The 26,587-nt window shown below is 37.7% G+C and overlaps 2 protein-coding genes across 19 annotated transcripts in view; one reads left to right on the forward strand and one right to left on the reverse strand.

Moving 5' to 3' along the window:
* Positions 1 to 12,096, forward strand: part of PIK3C2G (phosphatidylinositol-4-phosphate 3-kinase catalytic subunit type 2 gamma) — a 241,376-nt gene extending 229,280 nt beyond the window's left edge. For 14 of the 17 annotated variants that reach the window (XM_064421380.1, XM_064421381.1, XM_064421379.1 and 11 more), the window contains 2 exons: positions 5,875 to 6,000; positions 11,273 to 12,096. In XM_064421380.1, coding sequence (XP_064277450.1) covers positions 5,875 to 6,000; positions 11,273 to 11,425 — 279 coding nt within the window. In that variant the 3' untranslated portion in view covers positions 11,426 to 12,096. Of the gene's footprint in view, positions 1 to 5,874; positions 6,001 to 11,272 lie in introns of those variants that run through there. The other 3 variants (XR_010362871.1, XM_064421392.1, XM_064421393.1) reach the window with 3 other exon arrangements.
* Positions 12,097 to 13,614: 1,518 nt separating this feature from the next.
* PLCZ1 (phospholipase C zeta 1) overlaps positions 13,615 to 26,587 on the reverse strand; it is a 45,204-nt gene continuing 32,231 nt past the window's right edge. For both annotated transcript variants that reach the window (XM_064421397.1, XM_064421396.1), the window contains 4 exons: positions 21,830 to 22,002; positions 18,791 to 18,923; positions 17,096 to 17,245; positions 13,615 to 13,749 (listed from right to left, as the gene is read on the reverse strand). In XM_064421397.1, the coding sequence (XP_064277467.1) occupies positions 13,664 to 13,749; positions 17,096 to 17,245; positions 18,791 to 18,923; positions 21,830 to 22,002 (542 nt within the window). In that variant the 3' untranslated portion in view covers positions 13,615 to 13,663. The remainder of the gene's footprint in view (positions 13,750 to 17,095; positions 17,246 to 18,790; positions 18,924 to 21,829; positions 22,003 to 26,587) is intronic.

A 26,587-nucleotide genomic window follows, 5' to 3' on the forward strand; every position in this document is an offset into this window, starting at 1 on the left:
TATATTTATATATAATTATATGTATAGATATATATTATATATACATTTATTTTATAAATAAAATATATTTTATATATCATATAATGATATATCATCTACATTTATTATATAATAATATATACTTTTATATATCATTTATATATCACTAATCTGCTTTGGAAGGAACCTCTTGCTTTGTCATACTAATTTCTCAGCTCTTTAAGCTTAGAATTAGCCCAGAGGAAGTTCTCTTTTTGCTAAGGCAGAGGCTGTGTTTGCTAATGAAGCTGCAGCTCAGAAAGAGAGGGTTTAGCCTTCCTCTGCTGAGTGGCACTTGGAGGAAGAGGAGAACAGCAGCAATGATGGCTCCTCCACACTCCTCACTGGTTTTAATTTAATCTAGAGGCAGCCAGTGATTTACAAAGGTTACTGCAGTGCAAGGATGATTTCTTCTGTGCTTTTTTCCTAATCCTCCATTATTGGATAATAATCAAATCCACCTAATGTGTACACATAATATATAGACATTTTGTCTTTTTGGAGGTGTCTCCTAACCACTCACTATAGTGGTTTGCTTTTGAAAAGTGTGTGGATATCTTGATATTAACAATTAAGGGATATTTTGTAGTCCTTTCTTCACTATGTAAATAAATTCCCACAGCAGTGTTTGTAAGAGAAGAACATAAGGATGGTAAAGGATAGGATGGTAATAACTAAGAGAAATACTGCACAACATGAATTATTTTTATTAGAGGGCTGTAGCTGAAATGGGAGTCTTTCTAATTCTTGGATATCTTTTTTTTTTCCCATTGAAGAAAAGGAAGAGAGAAACTGAGATTTAAAAATGTCAAGGAAATTAATTTTTGTGGGGAATAAAAGCAGTTATTTATAGAGAAGGAAAGATGTCATTAGTTAATACAGGTTAGTTGATCATTAGTTTTTACTGTCAAGATTGTTGAAAATGAAATATGGGAAAAAGAGAACAGCAGCTGGAACTATCAAATGTTCAGAAGCCATCAATCTGTTCCTCTCTAGGACAAAAGGTGATCAGAACCTGATGACATGATTTAAATTTGAGGCAAAATTCACCTAAAAAGAAAATTTTATGTCACTTAGGAAGATGTGAGTTTTAAAAAGTTTTACAATGAATTATCCTTAAAATGCATATTTTAAAAATCATATGAGAATGGCTCAATATTCATATTAGACACTAAATCACTAAATAGCTGAATATATGGCAAATTTTGCAATAGTTATGCCTATAATAATGCTAAGAAAGAATCCTTGTGTTAGGAGAGTTGTGGATCATTAATAATGATCAGGGGAGAGAAGTCATTAGGATAACACATTTCTTGTGGAAAAATTAATTGAATTTCATCCATTATTTCCCAGCCACAGCTACTATATTTAAAATTAAATTATATAGGATGTAACATATCTGTGTGGGTTTCTGTAAACAAATATCAACTTTTTTTGTTTTGGAAAATAAAACTGGAGGGGAAAATAGAACACAGTCATAAAAGATACAGGCTGTGTATGTTAGGTTTTCAGTATTGAATTAGAGATATGGAAACAAGTAAATCCAGAGTTTTACTTTCTCTCCCTCATTCTCGCTCATTCTTAAATATTTTCACCACCTTCTACCTGACTTTAGGAAAAAATAACATTTCCAAAGTAAAATCCTTTTTTAATATATATACAAGCAATTGTAACTGAGTTCCTTTAAAAAGATCTGTCATTATCAAGGTCAGCTGGGCTGGTCACTCTCTGAGAAAATAGTTCAATCATCACTTGGTTGTACTTGAAGAAAGAAAATAGTTTCTAAATTCAATTTGAGACAACTTCTAAATTCAGATTTCTTTATTTGCAGATGAAAATCACTGGGGAATTTTGTGGGCTTTTTGTCCCTAAGCATATCAAGAGATCCTATGGCATTTTTGTTGGCAGCTTGGTTTTATACCTTTACAGCCTGACAGGTTTTTATAGCCTGGATTTATTTGCAAGCAAACACAATAAAAGATTTAAGACAGTAATTTAAATTGGGAGTAACTTCTTCTGAAGGAAGTAAAAATCCTTTATTTTTGGTTAATAAAATGACTACAGAATTAAACACAAATAGAACTCAATTTAAAACTTTAAGCTTTTTTGTTTGCTTGATCACAAGTGCATTCAAGCTGTAAAGGTTTTGCAGAGTAAAGTGCAAAATGGCTTTCCCAAGGTACCCTTTGATTCATTTTTTTTTCCTGGCCTGGACTATGGACAGAAATCAGTGAGTTTTTTAAATCCTTTAATAATAACAAAGAGGGGGTTTGCTGGATTTCAGAACTGCTTATGAACCTGCTCGAAATCTTACTCTGTTTCTATAATGAACTCACCAGAACAGGTACTCTGGTGCAAAGAGAGAAATTCCACCTGAATATGGGGAAGAATTTCTTTCCTGTGTGGCTGACCATGCTCTGGAACAGATTGCCCAGAGAGGGTGTGGAGAATCCCTCCCTGGAGATGTTCCAGAACCATCTGGACACAATCCTGTGCCCTGTGCTCTGGGATGACCCTGCCTGGGCAGGGAGGTGGGACCAGATGATCCCTGAGGGTCCTTCCAGCCTGACCCCGTCTGGGATTCTGTGGTTTTGTTCAGGTATTCCTCATGTTTACCTAAATTTGTAAATAAGCCAGTGCAGTCTGAGTTAGAAGTGATCACTAAATGTGATGCTATAATATGACAGAAGTCATAATCCATAGTAAGAAAAATATTTCTGATGTTTCCACCATTTTTTCATGATGTTTTCTCTATTTTTCCTTTATTCTTTATTCTCCTTCAGTTCAGTGCTCAGCTCAGAAACCCTGGAGAAGGATTAGTTTGCCCAAAATTTGGGGATTTTTTGCCTGTTATTTCACTTGTCTCAAAACAGTTCACTTCAAATTCCACCTACTTATGATTTAAAAAGAGATTTTTGCCATGTTAATGCCAGTCTTGTTTTTGCACTATTGCAGTCAAACTGCCACTATCACTCCTTGCTCCTGCTAGGAAGTGTTTATCAAAGTACAACCCTTTCCATTGCAAGTCTTGCCTCAAGAAATCCTGTGGTTAAGCAGGCTCTTCACAAGAAAAAAAAGAAAATTCAGCTCTTGTGTCAATCAAAAGAGAAACCAGCAAAAACTCATCATATGAGCTCCCCATACTCTGCTCTTGTAAGGCTGGGGCTGTTTTAAAACTGCTCTTAATCTGCAGCTTTGGATTATTAGTGTGTGGTGGGACAGAGCCTTTTTAACAGCTGGAGTCCTTCGTGAGATGGATTGTGTCTTGTCAGGAGGCAGGGGAGGGCAGCTGGGAGGTGGAACACCTGATCTGGCTGGGAGAGTGCTCAGCTGAAGCTTTTTGATTGTTTGATGGCATAACAGTGCCACTGCAGATGAAGAATTGGGACAGCAGTGGGGTTTGGAGTGGCCTCTTTGCCTTTCCTCAGCAAGGGGACAGGAAGGGGGAAAATGTCACCTGTAAAGTTGGGGAGAAAAACCATCAATCAGAACTACCATGTCTACTTGGAATTCAAGTGGCTGCACATCAAATTACCTCTATCAGTCTGACTGCTGATTGCCACTATTCATGAAAAGTGGCTTTATTTCAGCTCTGAAATATCCCAGAGATCAGCTCTCCCCTTGAGTTTTCCCATCTGAATCACTGAAATGTTCTCTTTTTTAATTTTCTCTCTTGACCCTCTCCTCCCACTCACCTCTTTCAACACCTATTTATCTACATTCAGAGGGATAATGGGGAAGTAGTTTTCAGTCCATCTCATACAGCCAAAACACTGCTGCACAGTGCTTTCCTTAAATTTTGGGAGGAATCAGCTGGCAGGGGAAGGTTAGTTGGCTGAGGGCAAGGTAACATGACAAAGCTTAAAGGCATAGTGACAATTTTATGTGACTTCAGTTAATCACATCTGGACTGTTAATCATTTCTGGACACCCAGGTCCTGTTGGAGCATGTTGCCTTTGGAGCCTGTCACCTCAGCCTGGTTCCTTTCTGTGTCCCAAGCAACTAAAATCAGTTGACCTTCAAATTACAGTGATGTTTACATATTCATTGAGAAGTTAAGAGCTTAATTGCATTTATGTGTAATCCTGATTGCTTGGACTGGCACTTCAGGCTACATTTCATTCTTCCTCCTGATTTTTAAGAGATGCTCAGTTTACTGTTACTTGTGATCCTCAATTGCAGTTTTAGTACAGTCCTAGATCAACAGAGATGAGCTTTCATGTGGACAGTGTAAATTGTAAATAAATGTAAATAAATCCTGCATTAATGATGTGGCAACCCATCCTAGGAAAATACCCTTTCATCCATTGCCCTTTAATGTCTCTCTTTTGTTGGCCATTGAATCCCATCCAGCTCAATCCCATGGGCATTTTAAATCAGATGTGCTTTGGGGAACTTAGCAATAGGAATATTAATCACTCCCGTAGTGCTGGCAATATGTAATGGTTTGAGTGGGGCATCCTTTGATGCTGTGTGGTGTTAATGATAGCAATAATGAGCTTTGCAGATGACCACATCATTTGCCTTGAAGGATCATTTCAGATAACAAAAACCAGAGGTTTGTTGTGCAAGAACTGGTTGTTCACACACACAAGCACTGTTTTCCTTCCCAATAGAGAAGTTATTTATTGTTAGGAGACAGCAGTTTCTTCTATCCCAGGGACATGCTGTTGATGATGCTGTAGAAAGCCCCATATTTGCAGACACACATTGTGAATAATCAAAATCTGAGAAATTACTTCAATCTGAGCCAGGTGTAAAATTACAACAGGAGATATAAATGCAAGTGTTTGTATAATCCTCTGGGTTCATTGGTTCCAAATGGTTTAAATTCTCTTCCTTTTGCCTGTATTCTTATTTGCATCCTGTCACTGGATTGCCTGGGAGCTGACAGGTGAACTTCCTGTCTAAAATGCTGATTATATGATTAAAATTACTGATATTTTGATATGCCCCATTTTGTGCTTTCTGAATATATACTGTGTAACCAACACAAGAGTTTGTATTCAATTATGAGCCAAGCATTAAGTGGCAGGTGCTGGCAGCATGCCTGCTCCACAGTTTTTCATTTTTGTGTTTCTTGTGTGTTCTTTCAAAGCCTCAAGTAACACAATGTGTTTTCTGAGTAATTCTGATGCTGTTTTAGGAATAACTTTAGAGCTCCTCAGAAGTTATCAAAAAATTCTCCACCCACCAGCACTGGCTGATGACTGAGCCTGGTTAATAGATTGTCTCTGATCTCGAGTTGCTGCCATATAAGATGGAATATCTGGAATATCATTCAGTAACCTGAACTGGAAAATTAAAGAGAGATTGCAGCTGTGTGATGGGCGAGATGGGAAAGGCTGTTATAAGAATCCTGTTCTGCCCATATTGCTGCAGGAAATGCTCCTGGCTCTTCTATAGTAACATGTTTTATGAAATACCCTTAGAAACAATCAGTTCTGCCCATATCAGCACTGATACTTAGAGGTTAGAATCCATAGAAGCTTACTGCCTAAAATTCAGTTTCTGTGCCTTGCTCTGGAAAGAGGAAGAGCCAGACTTTGTATCAGATTAAGATGAGTTAGGGTAGATTGAGGCTTAAAGGTTTTTCCATCAGAATGTAAATATTAACAATAGACAATTTTACCTTGTCTTTGTATTATTTAATTCTTATTTTCCTGATTACATTTTAAGCTGAATTCTAATAATTCTTGTTATTCCACTAGCACTCCAATTTAGCCCAGAGAATACTCAGAATGTAACATGCTTCTTTGTCTGCCAAAAGCCCAGATTTCATTTGGGGCACTTTTTTTATTTGTTTTCTTTGCTAGAACATGGACATTCATATTTGTGACCTTCTTGTTTTCCAGCACCTCCCAGATGGCTCTGCCCCAAGTGCACATGCTGAATTTTATCTTCTGCCAGACCCTCATGAGGTCAGTCGAAGGAAAACAAGAACAGCTCCAAAAGGCTCTGACCCTACTTACAATGAACTCGTGAGTTCCGTTCACTTTCCTCCACCCTTCCTTGTTTCACAGAATCACGGATTAGGTCAGGCTGGAAGGGCACAAAGTGAGCATCTGGAGCCACCTCCCAGCTCCAGCAGGGCCATCCCAGAGCACATGGCACAGCAGTGTGCACAGATGGGATATCAGCAGAGAGGCAGATTCCACACCCACCCTGGACAATCTGCTCAGTCACTGCACAGGGAAGTTCTTCCTCACGTTCAGGTGAACCTTCCTGGGCACCAGGTCCCCCTATTGCTCCTGTCCTATTTCTGGCCCTGAAGAGCAGAGCCTGGTACATCCCCTGAGCTCTTCCTGCAGACACTGGCAGACCTGGGTGAGGCTCCCTCTCAGCTGTCTCTTTTCCAGGGGGAACAGGCCCAGCTCACTCAGCTTTTTCTCATGACAGAGATACTCCAGTCCCTCACCACCTCCACAGCCCTTCACTGGACTGACTCCGGTGGTTCCCTGCTTTTCTGGGTCTGTTGAGCCCAGAACTGGACACAGCTCTCCAGATGTGCCTCACTGGGGCTGAGTAGAGGCAGGATCACCTCCCTTAGCCTGCTGTCAGTGATTTCCTAATGCACCCCAGGACCCCTTTTTGGCCATGAGGGCACGCTGCTGGCCCATGGACAGCCTGCTGTCCACCAGGACCCCCAGCTCCTGCTCTGCAGAGCTGCTTCCCACAGGTCACCCACAACCCACACAGCTGGAACTTGTTTTATTTGTTCTGCCCACTCTTGAAATAAAACAGTACAGCACTTTCAGAGCTGTTGCAATGAGATGACCAAAAGGAAGGAATGTATCATAACCTGAACCACAAATTGGGAAACCTGTCTGTTTTTTCACTTTCTCAGAAGTGAAACAGTGTCTTTTATGTTTCTCCAGCAAAGCAGTTGGATTTCTCACAGTGCTCTGTCTTACCCCATAACCACAGTTACATGTTAGCCAAATGAGGCCAAGCATCATTGCACCATAGCCCAGCAGTTCTGAGTGCAGATATGCACAGTAGCATGAAAAGTATTAATTGAATGGATGCTGTTATTCAAATTAACATTTGAAAATGGGTTGTCACTGTCCTAAATGATAACACAAGAATAAATAGCCAGGTTCTTTTTATGTTAAAATGCCATCAGTTCACAGCTATATTTGATTATTTCACACACCACTGAAGTGCTCATGCCTCTGGGGTGAAAGGAAACATTTCTATGGAGAAACACTTATGGCAGAATGGGAAGTGGTATAAACTGTGTTCATTTGTAAGGGCAGATGAGATTGAAACAGTAGGTAGGATTGGAGATTATAATTATTGCATGTAACAAATCTCCTAAAGATCTTAAAGTAATTTACAAATGCTCTTTCAGCAGGCTATAAAGCAGAAGGCATGGAAAATATTACCACTCCACCCTGTTTCGTAGATAAGATATGATAAAACTCAGGTTAGTCAGCAGAGTCTGAGTGCTTATCTCTTAGTTTCTCACTCCTGGAGTTCCAATATTTCCCTTTTCCCACATCTGTTAATTACAAAAGTTGCCTGCTTACACTGATGACTTCCAGCGTTCTGTATGAAGGCTCCCTGAGTAGTATTACTGCTCACAGCTGAGACAAATTTCCCTCCCCACAGTACTACAGTGGAATAACAAGGAAATATGCTTTATTTTTTTTTCCTTTCCTTCTTCTTTTTTTTTCCTATCAGAGTGGAATGAATCTAATTAATCTGTCTAAAGAAATTCCTTTACATTTAAAGGACATTTAAAGCAAAGGAACATAATACAATTATATCATAGCATTCGTTGTAAGGTATCCAAAATGGACAACAGATAAGAGCCAGCCAGAAACACTGGAGGACAATTATCTTTCAAATTGTTCTTAGATCCTTTTGAATGCAATGAAATCCAAAATCCTGTCTGCAGTCAGTCAGTAGTCACTGGGAGGAGATTTAATTGTGGTTAACAAGTATACCACTGCAGTTAAAAGAAATTCCATGAAAACTTTAATGTCCTTAATCAAAACTGAGAGCCTCCTTCCCAGATGCTCAATCTTTTTCACTGGGAAGTGCTAATCACAGTGGGGACATATGGTTCCATTGAACTTGGCCATTTCCAACCCGATGCCTGTGCTTTAGCAGCTCTGCTGCTCCATATGTGATGTCATTCTGGATGCAGTTTTTGTCTAAGGCTGGTAGACTGAGGCAGAAGCCGCCCCAGGGGAGAAAAACTACTAAAAATATAAGTCAGCTGTCTCTTAAGTTAGTTACTGTCCAAAGCACTGTGTACAGAAATGTAGTAGCCTTTTTTATGAGTTCATAAGTTTTATTAAAGCCAAATGGCTGGAAGGAAGCTGTATATTAATTTCCTTCTTTGTTCCAAACTGAGAAAAATCTGAAATGTGCTTCTCTTGGGTATTTTTTATTTTAGTTTTGTACTTCTATTGCTTATGACTGCCTACAGCAAATTATCAACCTTGCAAAACTGCTTTTTATGTTTGTTTTTTACTCGTGTGTGAGAGTGAAGATGCGAAAGTCCAGGAGGGCTGACAATAAAATGAGTTACAGCAAATGTTTTGGAGTGGCTTTTAGCAAACAAATCCCTCTTTTCTCCTGTGCCTGTATCTGGATTTTGGAATTTGTGGCATTCACAGTAGTTAATGTTATAGTGCATTAAGAAGTGGTGATGGAAAAGAAGAGGAGCAGCAGAGAAAAAGGGAATACAAAGAGAAAATAAAGGCAGAGCAGCCCCAGCCAGTCTGATGGAAGGGGAGGAGGGGAACTGCACCAGGAGCTACAGCCACTCCCTCCAGCACCATGCATCAAAACTACCTTGGATTAATTACCAAATCTAGGAACTGTGCCATGGCTACCTAAGGAGAAGCAACTGTCCCTCATTTGTGATTAAAATGTCATTAGACTCCTGTAGGTCAACAGTGTTTCTCTTTTTGGAGCCAGGAACAGTTGAATTCCAGCCCTAGCTGTCCCACTGATTTGCTGCATGGGCACACATAACTCACCTCCATCCGAGCTGTCTGTGTAAAAGGCAGGCAAATATTCTCACTGCACAAGCATTTCAGGATTTAACTGTTCCCACATTCTGGAAGGTGGCATTTGTTTTATCCACACCCTAATTCAGCCTTCTCCAGACCTTTTTTCCTTCCCTATCTCCTGATGATAATATATAGCTTACTCCAGCTGAATTTGCAATACCATTTTAGTAGCAGGTTACTGGGATCATTTGAAAACCACCCACCCTGCACTGCAAAGGTCTGTCATTGCTCAAAGATTAAAACCTATTTTTGGCCAAAGATTAAAAGTTTTTCATTACCCCAGTTCAGTTTCTTAGCATTTACAGCTGATATGTGTAGTTTTTGGTGACTTAAAGCAACAGCTGGTACATTTAATATATTGGCAAAGAAACGAGGCAGCTTTCTTTGGTAACATTAGCATTGCCTCAGTGTCAGATCACAGATTTATTCTAAATTGTACTGTGCCTGTCCTTGCTATTCAGATTTTCTTCATCATATCACTTATTTTTGTGAGTGAAAAAGAAGCTGTGAAATTCGTAATTCACAGACAATTTGGCAAAATAGGCACAATAAATATGAAAACCAAAAAGCACCAGGTGCAAATTTCATAACAGCCACCCCAAACTATTATTTCCAAAGGTTTTTAAATGAAAAAGGAGATGTTAATCCCCTGGCAAGACATTTCTTGGTCTTTTGTTTCTTTCTGTGAGTGTTGCCTGGTGTCCTGTCCATTCCATGCTCCTGTGAAATTCCTGCAGTTGCAAGTGGAAGTACAGAGAGGGCTCATCAGTCCAGCCCACAGAGATCCAAGCTGGAAGGGCTCAGTCTGCCCTTCCTCCTCCTCCTCAGCAGTGCCTTAGGTACAGATCCCATGGAAAATCCAAGCAGGCAAATGCCTTTCAAGCAGTTGGAATTTCCCATTCTCCTGAAGTGAGAGAATGTTACCACGTTTGCTTTTCAAACAGCATAAAGAGATTAAAATTTAAAGTGGTTTTTCCACTGCAACTAAAATAGCAAAAACATTTCCAGCCATACAAATTTTAGATTAAATGGACTTCTCTGAAGGGAGCTTAACTTTCAGGCCTGCACTATCACTATAAATGTGAGTATTCCCTCACATTTTATCAGCTCCCAGGCAGTTCACTCAGCAGTTTTTATTGATGCAGAGACAGAAGCATGGGAATCTGTTCTGAGTGCAGCTGACTCTTGTTAGGCTATTGCTCCAGATGTTTTGTTTGGTTTTTTTTTTAATTCAAAAAATGTACCATTATAATTTCATATTTAATCCCAATGTGTTCTCACAGCACTAAGGTAATTTAAAAGCTATTTTAAATCTATAGGCATTAGTAAGTTTTTAAGAGATGCTTAATTACTATCTCGTTAATTTTGAGAAGTATGAACAGCACTTCTGGAGTATCAGAAACACTTAAATTTAGTAACCTACATTTGCTAAATTGGGTCCAATATTTTCCAGTTTTACAGGGAAAATTATGAATACTGATTTTTTTTTTTCTCTCGAGCATTGTTCAAGACAAGTACCAGATTTATTTAAAATAATATTTTAATAATTATTATGCAATATACAATGTATATAATAATATATTCTATATAATATGTAGACTATATACTATATATAATATATAGTCTATCTAGTGTACATATATATACTATTTAATATATAATTATATATAGTATATATAATATATATTATTATCTAATAATATATTATGATGTGCATCATAATATATCATATATACTGTATAATATGTAGTGTATATATATTATATAACATATATATTTAAAATGATATGTATATTATATAAAACATAATATAATATTGTATATGTTATATATATTAGATGTATACAATAATTACATAAGATATATACTATTATTTATAGTATATTATTATATAGTATATAATAATTATTATATAATTCAATAATTTAAAAGAATAATAATATTTATTTTAAAATAATCAGATCTCACGAGCCTAAGCTTGTGATTCTAAGGTAGAATCTCTTTATATAAACGAGATAAGATCAAATGTATTTCTGAGGTAAAATTACTAAGTTAAGTGAATTTGGCTGATGGTTAATAAGTTACTATTCTGGATGGAAGTTTAAAGCAATTATCACAAAGTTGGATTAATCATCATCCTGAGTGCTGCATTGAAGTGCTTTTCCTGTCACCCAGATTAACAAAGTTGGATGTTTTTTTCCTGTTTCACTGTGTATGATTTCAGATTGTCTATGACAGAGTCTCAGAGCTCCAAGGCCGTGTGCTGAAGCTGGTTGTGAAAAGCAGAGGAACATTCGTGGGAGCTGTTAACATTCAACTGAGCAGTGTCCAGTTCAATGAAGAAAAGTGGTACCCAGTGGGAAACAGTGTCATTTAAATGTTCTCCAAGATGATTCAATTATTTTCCCACTAATGTTTCTTTATCCCATTTCCCACGGTACATTTTGTCTCAGCTGCCCTTGAGAATAAGCAGTCATCTCATGAGCACATATCCTAACATTTCTAACCATAAAGTTATTGTCTTAAAAGTGTTACCATCTTCCTACCACAGATTCCTGCACGTGTGAGCTTTTATCACATGCTAAAAACTTGTAGCAACATGCAGAAAGCTCTTATGACTGCAATAATGGGCTTGGTTTTGTTACTATTAAACAGTACTGTAAAAATACTGAATTCTGTGCACATCAGTGTGTGGGGGCTCGTTCTTTGCCCATTAATTCCACTGACTGTGCTGAAACAATGCTGATAATGCTGTAATTTATCATCACTGCATGTGATTTCAGAAAACCATGGGATGGTTTATATATTTCATATGTATTTCAGATGTCCAGAAAATTTCACATTAAATCTTACCCAATCAATACTTTGCTTTTTAAAGAACTTTAAAAGTTTTGATACAATGTAACATTTAATCCAGGATATTAATTTGTCATTAATATATAATTGTCTCTTTCATTCTGACATCCAAAAGGCAGATATAACTGGTCATTTGTGTGAAGAAAAAAGGAGGGAGAAGCTAATATTAATGAATAAAGAGAATATATTGAATGTGAGCTTTCAGTGGGGGATTTATTTAAGATCATGATATCACAGATATTTGTTCAGCAGTCTTCCCACATTGCACTCCTGTGCTGCATAAGGGGCTCAAGTCAATATAAGCATTGAATAGACCTCAGGGCTATAAAATATATGTTTATATATTAAATAATGAACATGAGTGGTTCCTTTAAGTCCACGGATGCTAATTACAGGCTCTGCTTTTCTCTAATTTGAGGAAGCACTTAAGCACATCTCTAAGTATTTGGCATGTCAGCAGCCACAGTGAACTGCCCATTATTGCCAGACCCACTGACCATGTAAATAAACCTTTCCAGGGCCAGGGACACATTTTTAAGGCACAGGAGGTGTGTTGATTTGTGATCTGATCCACTGTAAATTTTAAATTACCACATACTGGCCAGATCTGACATTTGTCCTACCAGGTGGAAAAGTGGTCAACAGAGGAGTAATAATCCCAGAAGTGAAGGTAATTGCCTTCTTCTCCCAAAGGACACTCACAAATCAGTCTTCTGAACATAAAGCTGTATAAAGCTCCTGGAGTGGGACTTGGACTGTTAGCTAGGAAATTAAATAAGCTGGAGTTTTTCTCAGCATCAAACCAATGGACTTGATCAGGTTTTGTCTGAAAATTCTTTCTCCAGTTAAACTTGTGTACTAAGATCCTCCTCAGTAAGGGGAGGTGAGGGGAACTCTGTTTGATTATTAATATTATTAGTCTATTAAGAGCTGTAAGAAAGTGTAAAATATTTACCACATGCAAGGGACATTAGACAGAATATCACTACAAACATCAGGACACCAAAATTTTATGCTGTAGGCTCTCCTGGGAAACAAATCAAGTGCCTTGTCATTCAAGCACAGAAAACACACAGAGGCCAACTTACGAAGTTACCAAATTTCCTGTCCTTACAGTTCATTATTGATTTTAGATTCCTCTTAGTCTACTGTCTCAGTTTCCTTATTAAAACTCTAATGCAATTTTCTAACAGTGCTATTTCCTGTGACATTTTTTAACCCTTGTTTACTACATGCCCTGATTTTCCATCTTAGAGCAACATTAAATAAAAGAGCATTAGAATAGCAATAAATAAAAAGAGCATTACAATGTATTATCAGAACTGTCTACAAATTTGAGCAATATTGTTTGATATCAAAGAAACTTGTCAATATAGCAGGAAATAAGGTGGCTTCTGATAGAATGGTGTTGAATTTTACATCTCTTATGTCTCACCCTTCTACAAGAATGATAAAGGAGTAAAATCTTTTAAAACACCTCTCAGTTGCCCTATCTCTGTAGAGCTGGGATTTTCCAACACTTGTGCATTTCAAAGCTCCTTAGGTGTTCTGAAACTCATTATCCTACAGAAAAATAGAAGTAGGGCCAAGGACAGTAGCCCCTACTCAGGATACCCCTTCCATAAAAGTCCCACTGGCTTCATAAAATCATTGAGAATGTGGCAGTCTGGGAATCAGGCCACTGGGCTGTTGCAAAGACAGACATGCTACTTTATTGAAGCAGGGGACAATCCCCCAGAACAATTTATTCTGCAGAACATCACTGATAGTACCAGACATGAGCAAACAGTGATGCAGATTCCAGCTTGATTCCATCTTTGGATATCAGCGGAATGTTACGGTAACCTGGAAATATAATGACACCTTATTAGTGTATTAACCACAAGCACAGATATCATAACAGAGTGATTTTATGATCATCTATGCAAATAAGGCATAATTAATGATTCTGTAAATCATTCTTTAAAATAAAATTAAATTATACAGGACCTAAGCACCATTTGTGCTTTACATATATATATATATGTAGTATTTCAGTTCTGGTGTTTTTAGTGACAGAGTGAAAAAACTCCAATGGTTTTCAGGATGTGCTATTTTTTCAAATGGAAGACTTTTAGCCCAGTGATATTTAAACATGGGCAAAGGTTACAGTGTAACATCCAAGGTTAGGTGCTGCACACATTGTCCTGATAGCAAATGAAATCAGAATGTGAAGCAGCAGTGATGGCACCTACAGAACGGGGTTGCAGCAGCTGTGCACTGTCCAGCTGAGGCAGAAAAAAGTGAAGTGTAACATCTTCTGCCATGACATTTTTAAAAGATGATTTAACATGAGTAATTCACTTTATTAGAGATAAGTCATGCCATCAGAAATTACGTGTTCATCTGGTTGGTTGAAGCATTTGGGGAAGCTTCAAACATAATTCACTTACCTGCATAGAAAACAAAACAATCTCTTCTTCAAAGCCCCAGCCTGTATGGCTTTATATTACTAAATTTCCATTATTTCATAATAATAAACAATGTCACTTTTGATTAAAAAATATTCTGTATTCTATCTATGTGTATGTAACTCCAGTTTTTTGAGTCTCTGTTTTGTATCAGTATCTGTGTTTTCAAAACTGCAGTTTTCAAAGTCCCTCTTTAGGTATGTCTGGATGCCTGTGGAGACTTTGGAGCACACGTTTACCTGGGTGTGTAATTTCTTGCTTCTTTTACACAGAATCATAAAATTGTTTAGGTTTGAAAAGGCCTCTAAGATCATGAAGTCCAGCCTTTGACTGATCACCACCTTGTGAACCAGAGCATGGCATTAAGTGCCAAAACACATCCAGTTGTTTCTTGAACACCTTCAGGGATGGTGATTCCACCCCTGAGCAGCCTTTTCTATGCTGGACAACCCTTCCAGTGACAGAATTCTCCCTGATGTCCAAGTGAACCTTCCCTGGCACAGCTTGAGGCCATTTGCCCTTGTGCTGTCATATTGCACATAAGTTCCTCTGGTATTTAAGGTTCAGATTCTGGGCAGCAGATATTAAAGCTGATTTCAGACACTTTACATTTGAGATCAGTTTTAAAGACATGCACACAATATGTGGAAGGTTGGGTTGATTTCCTATCCAAAGATACACTTCAAGGACTAAGATTAATTTCTGAAGACGTGTTCTAGCCCCTACCTACAGAATATCCTACAAAGTGTCCTGAGAGAAGTAAAACTTTTTTTTTAATTGAAATTGCTCCAATTTGCATTAAATAATTAACTACTCCTGGATCCCATGATAATAGAGGTAATAATTGAGTTCCTGTCCTGCATCAGCACTCTCCATGGCAGATTCATTGGCACAGGGACTGTAACAGAGGATCTCCCTCCTATTTGCCTTTAACCACCCAGGCAGAGAATTTTTCTTAATTTCAGCCCCTCTGAGTACAGCTACATAATCACTACATGAAAAATCAAATTCTGCTACAGCTGTGTAGCAAACATTCCTCCCCAGTGGAGTCTACAAGTAGGTGGGAGTCTGCTGCTGGGGAAACAAAGGCAGTGTGGATATGGATTTGAATCCTTTCAAAAGAAAATGGAGAGGAGGGAGGAAATGGCACAACTTTTTCCCACTGCCTGACAAAGAAAATAAAAATATGGAAGCACTGCTCAGCTTTTGGAAGCAACTTGCCCTCAGGGACTGAGGGATACAAATCCCAGGGACTGAGGGACAGTCCTGTAGCACAGATTAAAGCAACTGGAGTGCTCAGACTGAAATCCTAGCTCACCCTTCAGCATTTTAGGCAGTTCTTCCCTTGTCTTCTTCTTCTTGTGACTCCCTCTGCAAGAGCATTATTTTCCCACATCACTGTTTAGAGAGTTTGGGTACCTAAAGCAAAACCATCATTCCAGACCTGGTTTCAGAGGTCTCAATGGTAAGCATTGTAATAAATGCTTGCAATAAGGGTGGGCATCCTGATGGCAAATTACTTTTTTTTAATGCTCTGTTAAGTGGGGGTTGGGGCAATTTGTTTGACATCAATTATAGTTTTTGTACCTAAACTCATTCCCTAGCATTTTGAATTACTCCACTGGAAATATTTCCTCAAAAATCTACCGCTCTTACTTTTCCAAAATATGAATACCTCATTTGTGACCAAAATTAATCCTATAGAGACATTAAGCCACACTGAAAATTTGTATCTAAAGAGCCTTAATTAGCCTTAATAATTTTACAAGCACTTGTAAGCAACACTGCCTAATATTTGAATTTGTCTCAGATATTGTGAGTTGGTGTATTGAGTTTTCTTTCATTATCCAGAAGTATACAAATAAAAGGAAAGTAAAAGGTTATCAGTGTAAAAGTTTATGTTGTAGAAAAACAACTGAGCTCTAAGAGTAATGTCTTTGTTCTTGTATAACTCCTCAACCTCAACTAAGAATCACAAGCAGCTTTATGGCTTCCAAACATGAGGGAAAAAAAGCCATTTAAAATCCTGTTAAGCTTAATAAAATAGCTCAGTGCCTGTTGCCAGCTCCAATGTTTTGCTTTCCCATCTTTATTCACTAATAAAAGCTGTTTGTTTTGTCAGAAGTAGCTTTGGAAAGCCAGTGTAGTAAACAGCCATTTTACATAAGCCTTTCTCCTTGGCCTATTGACTTCTGTGTCTGCTCTTTATGTGCAGCCTATTCATTACAAAGGTTCCAAGAACTCTACTGGCTTAACAAAAGAAACTCCAGCAAGAAAAATGCCATATTTTGTCTAATTTATAATCATTGTTCTCCACTCTAAAAAGTTGAAGATCGGTTACCTGAGGGAGTTGTGGTGGTTTGTTTTGTTTTAATTTGGTATTGGGTTTTGAACTTATCTGAGTAGAAAGTGCAGAAAACTGTCGCCTTCATAGCAGTTCTGACTAGTCCCACTTCTTGCAATGAATTAAATACCACCTGAGCAGTTTCCATCTGGAATGGAATACTGCAGTGAGAACTATCACCTGTCATTAATATTGTTTTTGTTTCAACATCATGGATTTGCATTCAGAGAATACAATTATTTCAAAAAACAGAGTGCCATGTATTCATTTAGTTACACAATCACCCTCTAGAAAACAAGCATAATGCTGTACTCTCTCAATGCTCCAGTAACCATAAAAGCTTGCAGTGTTGCAGATTATTTTGGGCTGTTATAGGTGGTTCACATAAAAGGATTACCTGTATTCAGGCTCGTCACAGGTAAAGTGTATTGGCCAAGGAATTCTTTGTTGACCAGAGACACCTCATCCTCCACACAGAAGCGTATCATTGCCAGCTCTGGAACTTGGATGTTGAAAGAGAAGGTTTCATTCCATTTAGGACACAAAGCTAATGAAAAGAGAAAAGAAACAGGATTAAAATGCAACTTCATTTCTTTCTACTCAATAACTGAATTACTGTACCTGCTATCACTAGTCTGAACTGGTAAAGAGTCATTCTTTTTCCCTAGATATCTGTGCCCATTTAAATAAATAACAGGATGATGCAAAAGCCTGAGAAAAGTTGATGTCATCTCTTAAAAGAGAGCAAAATAGGCCAAGCATAGCCAGGTTAAGAAGTTCTGCTCAATCTAAATTTTCTTATAGCCATACCAGTTTCATGCTTTTGCCAAAATTTCTTCTTTCACAGTGTTGGAAATAAATAAATTCAGGTAGTAAAAGTAAAACACTCATTTGAGTAGAAATACAAAAAAAGAATGTGGAACAGAAGGGGTTACTTTGTCTTTAGCAATGTTCACACAGAGAAAAGAAATTCAGGGGCTGATTTAAAACAGCAGCCATCTAAAAAAAAGAAAAAGGAAGAATAGGAGACAGAGGTACAGAAAAAGGGAGATCACAGGGAACTTGTAGTCTGAGACATCAAGAAGATCTATATTATAAAGATAAGGGAGTGCTCAAAGACAGCTACAAAGAGTACACACTTCACCTGTCAAGCAATTAAGGGATTACTCCTACTAGAAACTTCAAATGAGACAAGTGATGAAGTTACAGTAATTGCTTAAGAAAAAAAGTCTAAATTTACCAATTTGTCTGTTGGTTTAAGCTGGGATAGGATTAATTTTCTTCATATCAACCCCTATGGTGCTGCATTTTGGATTTTTGACCCAAACAGTGCTGATTACACACCAGTTTGAGCTGTTGCTGAACAGGGCTTACATAGTGTTGAGATTTCTGTCTTTCTCACTCTGCAAAGCAGCCACCCCATCCCAGTGAGGGGGCTGGGGGTACCCAGGAAGCTGGGAGGAGACACAAGTGGGACAGCTGACCCCAGCTGAGCAAAGGGATGTCCCTTAGCAATGGTGGCATGCTCACAGCTGGGGAAAGGAGGGAGGGAGGGCATCCAGGGTTGCAGTGTCTGTCTTTGTAACCACAAAGCCCCATAACAAAGCCTTGTTTACCTGGCAGTGGCTCTACACCTGCCTGCCATGGGAAGTGGTGAATGAATTCCTTTTTTTTTTTTGCTTGTGTCTGAAGCAGCTTTTGCTTTACCTATTAAATTGTCTTCTCAATCAATGGGTTTTCTCATTTTGGCCCATCCAGCCCTCTTCCCATCCAGCTAGGGGAGAGCAGGCAAGCAGCTCTGTGGGACTGAGCTGCTGACCAGGATGAGCCCACAGCAGTGTGCAAAAAAAATTCCATCTTCCTTTAGAAAGGGAGAGTGCTCCCAGCTAGGAGTTTGTGCTTCCTTAGTTTACCGTTCTAGAAAAATGGCACACAGCATGAACTTCTGCTACAGGTTTTGTGCCAGGAGATGCTAGTCTAGAGAGAAATAATTGCATTTTCTGTAACAACTCCTTGGGGTGCAGAGTTGGTGACTCCTTATGAAATGTTGTTGTGCTTTCTTCACAGCCAAGAGAATCAGAGTGATGCTCACCATTGCTTTTTACAACACTAGATCTCTTTCTTGTTTCATCCTCTGGCACACCATAGATTTCTATCTCCACCAAGGGGTCAGCTTTGTTGGTCTTCGACATGGCACTGGGTGGTAACTGATGGCCACTGATCAGCTGGAAAATTAAAGTTGCATTGAAATAACTGTAAGAATAAACTATTTACCACAGCCATATAGTAGCCATAATAGAAATAACTTTCATAAGAAATTACTTTAAGTATATACCAGTCATAAACTGCTGTATTAACGACACCTTAAATACAATGGAATCAACAATATGGATTCCATCTAACTTAATTTGCTGATTATTTTTATAGATATTGTGGTATATATTTATATAATATATATTAGGATATATATATATATGAGTATTTCTATATTTAGGAACATTTTTAATTAGATCACATTGCTCCAAGCCCAGTCCAAACTGACCTTGAATGGTTATAGGGATGGGATACATACAACCTCTCTGGGCTTCCTGTGCCAGTGTTTCACCGCCCTCCTTATAAATATATATATATATATATATATATATATATATATATATATATATATATATATAAAAAACTGATATCATATTTTAAACAATAATTTTCAGGGTTTTTTACTCAATAGCTGCACATAAAAATTCTATTTTGTTACCATGCAAAATAATAATGTTGGAGGAATCAGTCTACAGTGATTTTTACATTTTCTGCTATCAAGCTTGTGAATTCCAATCTGTGGGGAGTGGATCAGCATCAAGACACACTGTGACATCAACATTGTGTTACAGGGTTTGTAGCAGACTCCCTCACCTGTGCCTCATCTCTTGCACAGTAACAAAAAACTCATTTGGTGAGCTTCCTGATGTTTTTCTCCTTAATTTAGTTAGCTACCTGGAAATTTTGTCTCAGACTGCCCTGTAATCTGGCACCCAGCCTAAGAAAGGACTTCTGAAAGTCACAACTTTGTCTGCTTTCTATCTATATTTCAGGACACCTAGGAAAGAGTAAACATCTGTGCAGTAATCAGCTTTTTAGAAATCAGTGTATGAAATGTATTGAGAGAGATATACAAGCCTGAAAACACAGCTGCAAGATATGACCCCTGATCCTGGTCTCAGGATTCCCCTGTCAACCACCCAAACAATCAAAACACATAAAATTTTTTGCTGAGGAATTTTCTGTAACACCTTGCTCCAAGAGAAGTTCTAGCCTGAAATATTGAAGAATAGTGGCTTGGCAAATACTGATGCCCTGTCTTCCTGGGGAATAGCTACAGCCTTCACCACAAAGCTTTGCAATCCCTGATGGGCTGCCCACTGAGAACCTGGGAAATTCCTTGCCATGTCCTGAGTGCTGTTTCCAAGGCTTGCATGACCCATTGCTAGAGCCAGTCTAAGTCTCCCCTGGGGTGGGAAAAGAGTGAGTTCTTTTAAGCACACTATGACCCAAATCCATAAATCCCATCCATTTTTGAGATCCAAGGTGAGGCAGAGAGGTGTAAAATTTGTTAGGCTGAAAAGACTGCGAAGCACCTTGAATATCTCTATCTGTGCTTCAAAAGCTCTATGCCTCTTGATGGGAATTGTGGCACATCAGGTTGAAAATAATGAATTCAGTAAAATCAGACCCTATATGACTTTTCTGTTCTTCATTCATTCATTCAGATTTGCCCCCTTGGTGTTTTATATCTTTGCTTTCTGTTAAGTCATTTCTCCATTCATCCAGTTAGTAACTTTTCCAGCAGAAGCTGCTTTTCCTTTGACTTCTGCTCCCAGTTCCTTTTGTCTTCAACCACCATTTCCTGGGTTTTGCTGCTGACTATGAATGAGGCTCTCTGTGCCCTCCAGTCCCTCAGCCAGTGGGATGCCATTGCTCCTCTAGCAGGCTGTAGTCTCAGTCTAAAGTCCTCAGTCTAAAACACTGCCCCCTTCTCTTCTCCAGCTCCTTCCAAGCGCAGACACTTCCTTTGCATTGACAAAGATTTTGTCTGTCTCCTGCATTACAATTCAGGGTTTATCCTCATCCTAATTCCAGCTTCATCTAAATTAGGGCTAAAATAAGTGATGTCTTTGCCTGGCTGCCTGAAATCATCCAGCAATGTCTTTTCACAATTGGTATGCTCACTGTCAGGACACTAAAATGTTCTTGATTAGGTGCGTGCATTATGTAAGTATTTTATAATTGTCACTAACTATTGTTTTATCTCCACTATTTATTACTCTGAAAGAAACAAAATAGCAATTACACTCTAATTATATGCTAATTAAATAGCATTTATGCCAGTGGTGTTCTTTGTAATCAGAAATATTACTTTTTCATTGGGAAAAGGGAGTTTTCTAATTAATGAACAATTATAACAAATCTGCTTGATCTCAAAAAAAGGCTTTTCTAACCATTATTTGTAAATTACATGTATTTCCAGTATTTTTGGGATGTAAATCACATTATCATTTGGGAGAAGTAGAAATAATTCAAAGGCTTATTAATTCATTCCTCCTTTCACACTTATTTATACCATTTTAGGATTATAAATGGTCTTTAATATATGCATAGGAAGATAATGAGACTTAAAAGAAGTATAAAGCTTCCTACCTTATCTTTAAACATTTTCATTTGTCAATTAGCATTATAATAGCACACGTGGTATTATTGATATTGAAAGAAATAACACCCAAAGTGTACATTTGATTTCTGTGTTTTCAGTTCACTTTCCATAAGCACAATTAACTGGTCCATTTGTCAGCTGCATTATTCACATTTCTTTATACAGCATCATGAAAAATCATATATTTTTACAGATTCTTAGAGGCTCTGAACTCTTACATATTTTTAGTAAACATAAGTGAGCAACAGATTGGAAAGCACCCAAGCAGCAGTTGATACTGTATGTTTTATCTTTCTTGTTGAAAACATTAATTCCCAATGAACAGGAATGGGAATAAAATGGAAAAAAATTAGATAACAATTGCATCTGAATTACATAACCTTTGTTTTCCCATTTTCATGGAACAAAGCAACACTTCAGTAATCTTACCCTTATTGACAGAGACATTGGTCTGCTGTATGGTCCCACATTTCGGGGTGTGAATGTGGTATTGCGATCCCTCAGGAATTCAGGTTTCAGCACATAGCCACAACCACCATTGTCCAGGAATTTTCCTTCTTGCAATTCCATGTGTGTGCCCGGTGTTTGGAAGTTTAAGGCCACTGTAAAATTAGATCAATATTGGTTTTAGTGAATTAGGTTTGATAACATTTCATAAAACAAATATTTTTAAAAAAGCGAATAAGCTTAAGGTATTTATATCTCTCAATTCATATGTAATATCCTGTAATTTCCCTTAAATTAAGTGATACTCAATTGTTGGAATCTGGAATGTAAAGAATTCTCAGAACTTTGGACCTGTAAGCCAAAGCTTAGAATTAAACACAGCATTTAATTTGAAACCTTGGAAAAAAGTTTCCAAACTTAGGTGCTAGAAGTGAGAATGTAGATTCGTAGTTTAAAGCAGACACACATTAAGAAGAAAGTTTAGAGTTTTAGACTTTAAGATATAGAAAAAATAAAAGTAATTACAGATGTAAACAAGGAGTTTAGAATGCAGTACTGTAAGTTTATATGTCATAACATGATTGGCTAAGAAAGATTCCAGTTTACACTGTAACGAGTCCATAAGATTAAATACTAAAGGATTAGGTCAAAAACATAAATATCCTTATTAACAGTGCTTTATTAATCAGTAAATCCTTAAAAAGTCTTATAACTAGGAGTCTTGTAACCTTCTAAACCATAAAGATGTGAGCTGAACTCATCTTTTCTATCTAAGTAGAAAAGAAAATAAATCACATCATCAAAAACAACTGAGAAATCTCATCTCTAACTCATTCAAAATCCCTTCGCAAATCTCCATACTCAATAATTAATTATTTGTGCACAAAAGCAGTGCACTATTTAGAACTTCACCCCATTTTTAGAGTTATCCTACATATATTTTTATGTTGTTATATCTGTTTTCCCTTTTCTTTCTAAATTAGACCTCGGACCATGTGAAATGAGAGATCCTTTTTCTCCATGAGAACTGAATTCACATCCTAGTTTCTCTACAGCAGCAAGACCCCGCACTCCAAACCTGCTAACAAAGTTCTGGTGCAGAATTCAAACCACAGGATTTTATCTAACCTTAGTTATGGTGCAGAATTCATCACAAAAACATCTCATCCCAAAGATTAAGAAGGTTTCATTTACTGTTAGAATACCCAGTGAAAATGCAATGTAAGTTTACAGAACTAGAAGCAATTTTTAAAGTGTTCTTAAATGTATGTGAGCACACACTCTCTTGGAGTTTAATCCTCCAGTACTGGTGATTATTGCAAGAATATGCCTGACAGATTTTCCTTTCCTTTCCAGTTCAAAACATTTTTGGTTTGCTGCAGCACCAATAATAAAATATCACATTTCTCATCAACAGGATATTGTAATTCATGAGATAAAGCCAACATTGAAATAGACCTGTTTAATGAAATTTTCCCCTATTCCAGTGCATTGGAGCTTCCTGTCACGTTCAAAACAGAAATGCAGAAGTCAAATCAGCACTGAATTATGGCATTATGAACCTCTGACATGTGTTAAACAGAGAATGATAAGAAGCCATTTACTTAAAATGGTGGTTTGGTAAGAATGAAAAAAGAAGGCTTTAAGCAGTTCAAGTGACTCCTCATGATAATTCATGAAGAGGACATTATTACTTGTTCCTGTGAGATAATATGAATGTATTGAATGAACATTTGATAATGAAAAAAATCCCTATTGCAGGTGGAAAACACACAAAATTGTTTTCATGCAAAAATTATTTGTTCCTTCACTGCTTTGATGATCCTTTTAAAACGTTCTGTAGCAAATAACACAAATAGAAATGAAGCAGCTGGTGCAATGGACCTGATATTTGCACTACACATGTTTTTGGTGGGGTTACTTCTGAGGAGCTCGAGCCTGGTTCCATAGTCTCAAAACCAATTAATGGGTGGAATACATGCAGTGCTCCCAGAGTGCATCATCTATTTAATCTGACAGGAATCCCATCTGTGCTAGCTAAGATTGCTCTGCATCATGAACCAATATGCAGCAAGTAGGAACAACTGGAAACCTTGTCTAGAAAGACCCCAAACAAACAAAAAAAAACCCCAAAACAGCAAAACACAACATGCACTCCTGCTTTGAACTAAGTGTTAATGTAGATGCAGACGTGATTTTATATTCATATACACAGGAAATCTGTTTTACCTTTAACAACAGAAATCAAACTTCAGAGTGTTCATACTGCCCTTTGCACACCATTGGCTTTTTTTAACAGGGTATTTTCTTGGTATGGTTTTGGCAGTGGTTCACACTTTGCTTTTTATGACTCAGCACATCATCCAGAGACAGCCCCAAATTTGGTGCTCTATGATGCTTGTCATATTTTAATACAGTGAATCAAGCTGTGCAGAGGTTGCTACAAGAGCTGCAACCCTGAGGCCCCTGGAAGTCTGAACCACAGATAACCCAGGATCTCTCAGTCCTCAGGTGATTCCTGAGCCACACTTTCAGAATATGTGGGTTTAAAAGTGCAACTGAAATTAGGCACATTGAAGAGTCAGCTTCAAATAGCAGCTTCCACATGATGAACCAAATTACATGATTGCACATAATGAGACCACTGCTAAATTTACCAAGCTTTATAGGAGACTAAGCAGGAAAATCTGATGTAACAACAGCAACAAGCAAATGAGAATACTTTATATTTTATCGTATTAGGAAAATTACTTTTGCAACACAAGTGAAGGGCAATGTTATTATGGGTTTAAATCTTCAAACATGTGCACTGTGTTTTCACTTAATTTAATTTGACCTTTGAACAAGTTAAAAACATATGGAACAGTAGTTTTAATTTACCTGCTGGTTTCTTTGTATTGCAAGTTTTAAGGTGATTAAGCAGATGTGAGATTCTGTGTCATATTCTCTGAGATGCAAACCTCTACTAAAACTGTTCACAGGGTTCATAGCTGCTTGGGGCCTCCCAGGGCACTGCTTTATGGTGCATTGATGCACAGTTTTTCTTTTTAATCAGGTGCAGTTATAGCCCTAACACTTCTTGAGAAATGGCAAGGATCATAAACTAAAAGCTATGCCTAGCAGCAAGGGCTGAGCAACATCTTTCTGCAAACAACCCTGAATTTCTACCCAGTGTTTCATTTCAGCTTTGCTGAATTCAAGAGCAGAACTGTCAATAACATCCTTTGTACTGTTGTTTTATGAAACAGTATGAATTTAATGCATGTATGAAGAGAGATTTTAACTGACAGTTTATTTTGGAAAGAAGCCTAAATGAGCTTGCAGTGAAACCATCTGAAACAATCTTGATGTATGGTTTTCATGGGCCAGTAAAGGCATCTGAAGTTTAACATTGTGTACATTAAACTTTCTCCTCAGTCCTTTCATTAAGCACCAAAAGCCTTTTAATATTGATTTATAATCAAAGCAGCACAGCAAAACCTGGGCTTGGGGAACAACCTGAGCAAAGGAATTCTTCAGTGTGATTCCTGCACCTGAAATGGATTCAAGTATTCCTAGAACCATGAGGCTAAATCCCCTTCAGATCAGAGTATTTCATACTCAAATCATGTTGCAAAGCACCAAAGCTGCCATGGAAACCCCAGGTGTAAATAACTTAACTTATTTACACCAGGAAACCCCAGGTGTAAATAACTTAATATAGCAAATGGAAGGTAAGAAATAGCCTAGCTCCAAAAAAGATCAACTATTCCATAATACACAGAGCAATACAATTTTTGACCCCAAATCTCTGTATCACAAGCAGTTAACTGAAGTCAGTCCCACCACAAATTGCAGGACTAAAGACATTCTAAATATTCATATACAGCACCTTCCATAATCACCACCCTTCAAGATATAATTGATTTATAGACTAAAATCAAAAGCTTTTAAAACCAAAATGAGCACTGTGACTATGATTTGAAGGCAGTTGAGGAAAACTGCACATCTTTTGTGTGTAATCCTGCCTTTTTAATATTCCTAGTGGGAGTTTTAAATTGTAATTTTTTTATTTTTTGTTCTTTGCTTCCTAGTTCTATTAGCTATATTACAACCATAAGGTTTAATGTATTTTCCCATTCAAATGGGAAGATTTTAAAATGGATAAGGACACACTTGTCACCAATTCTTTTTTTCTTAAAATGAATTACTTAATTGCATTTTTTGCCATTTAAAAATGCATCTCAAAATGTATGAATTTTATGCCATTTCAAAAAATATCATATGCAAAAAGCACTCAAGTGCCAATGTTCCTATCTCCATGATTCACCTCACTCATTTGAATCTAAAGAGATTTAATAAATATCACACTTTTATCAGCCTTGTTGCCTTCCTCTCAGCTCTTTCCAATTGTCTGTGTCCTTAAAGTGGGCCACTCCCAATGAATGCAGCAAAAAATCTATGCCTTAGATATTCAAAATCTGAACTGAATTCCACAGAGCCTGGGAAATACTATTGGAAACAGGCCTGTATCCCAAAGCTCTGGAATGCTGCCATTGGCTGTGAGATGATCAATGTGCTTGGCTTGGAGGATGCTGCTTCCATTGCACATCAGCACTCCAGGCTGGGCATGGACTGTCTGGGCTTTCTTCTCACATGCAGGTCACAGCTGCACTCAATCCATCACTGCCCAAAGTTACAGAAATATCCCACAAGTCCAAGGAAATTGGAGGGAGACTATTTACAAGGGCATGACAGGAC

The sequence above is a fragment of the Passer domesticus genome, chromosome 5 (assembly GCF_036417665.1).
Source record: "Passer domesticus isolate bPasDom1 chromosome 5, bPasDom1.hap1, whole genome shotgun sequence".
Taxonomy (NCBI): domain Eukaryota; kingdom Metazoa; phylum Chordata; class Aves; order Passeriformes; family Passeridae; genus Passer; species Passer domesticus.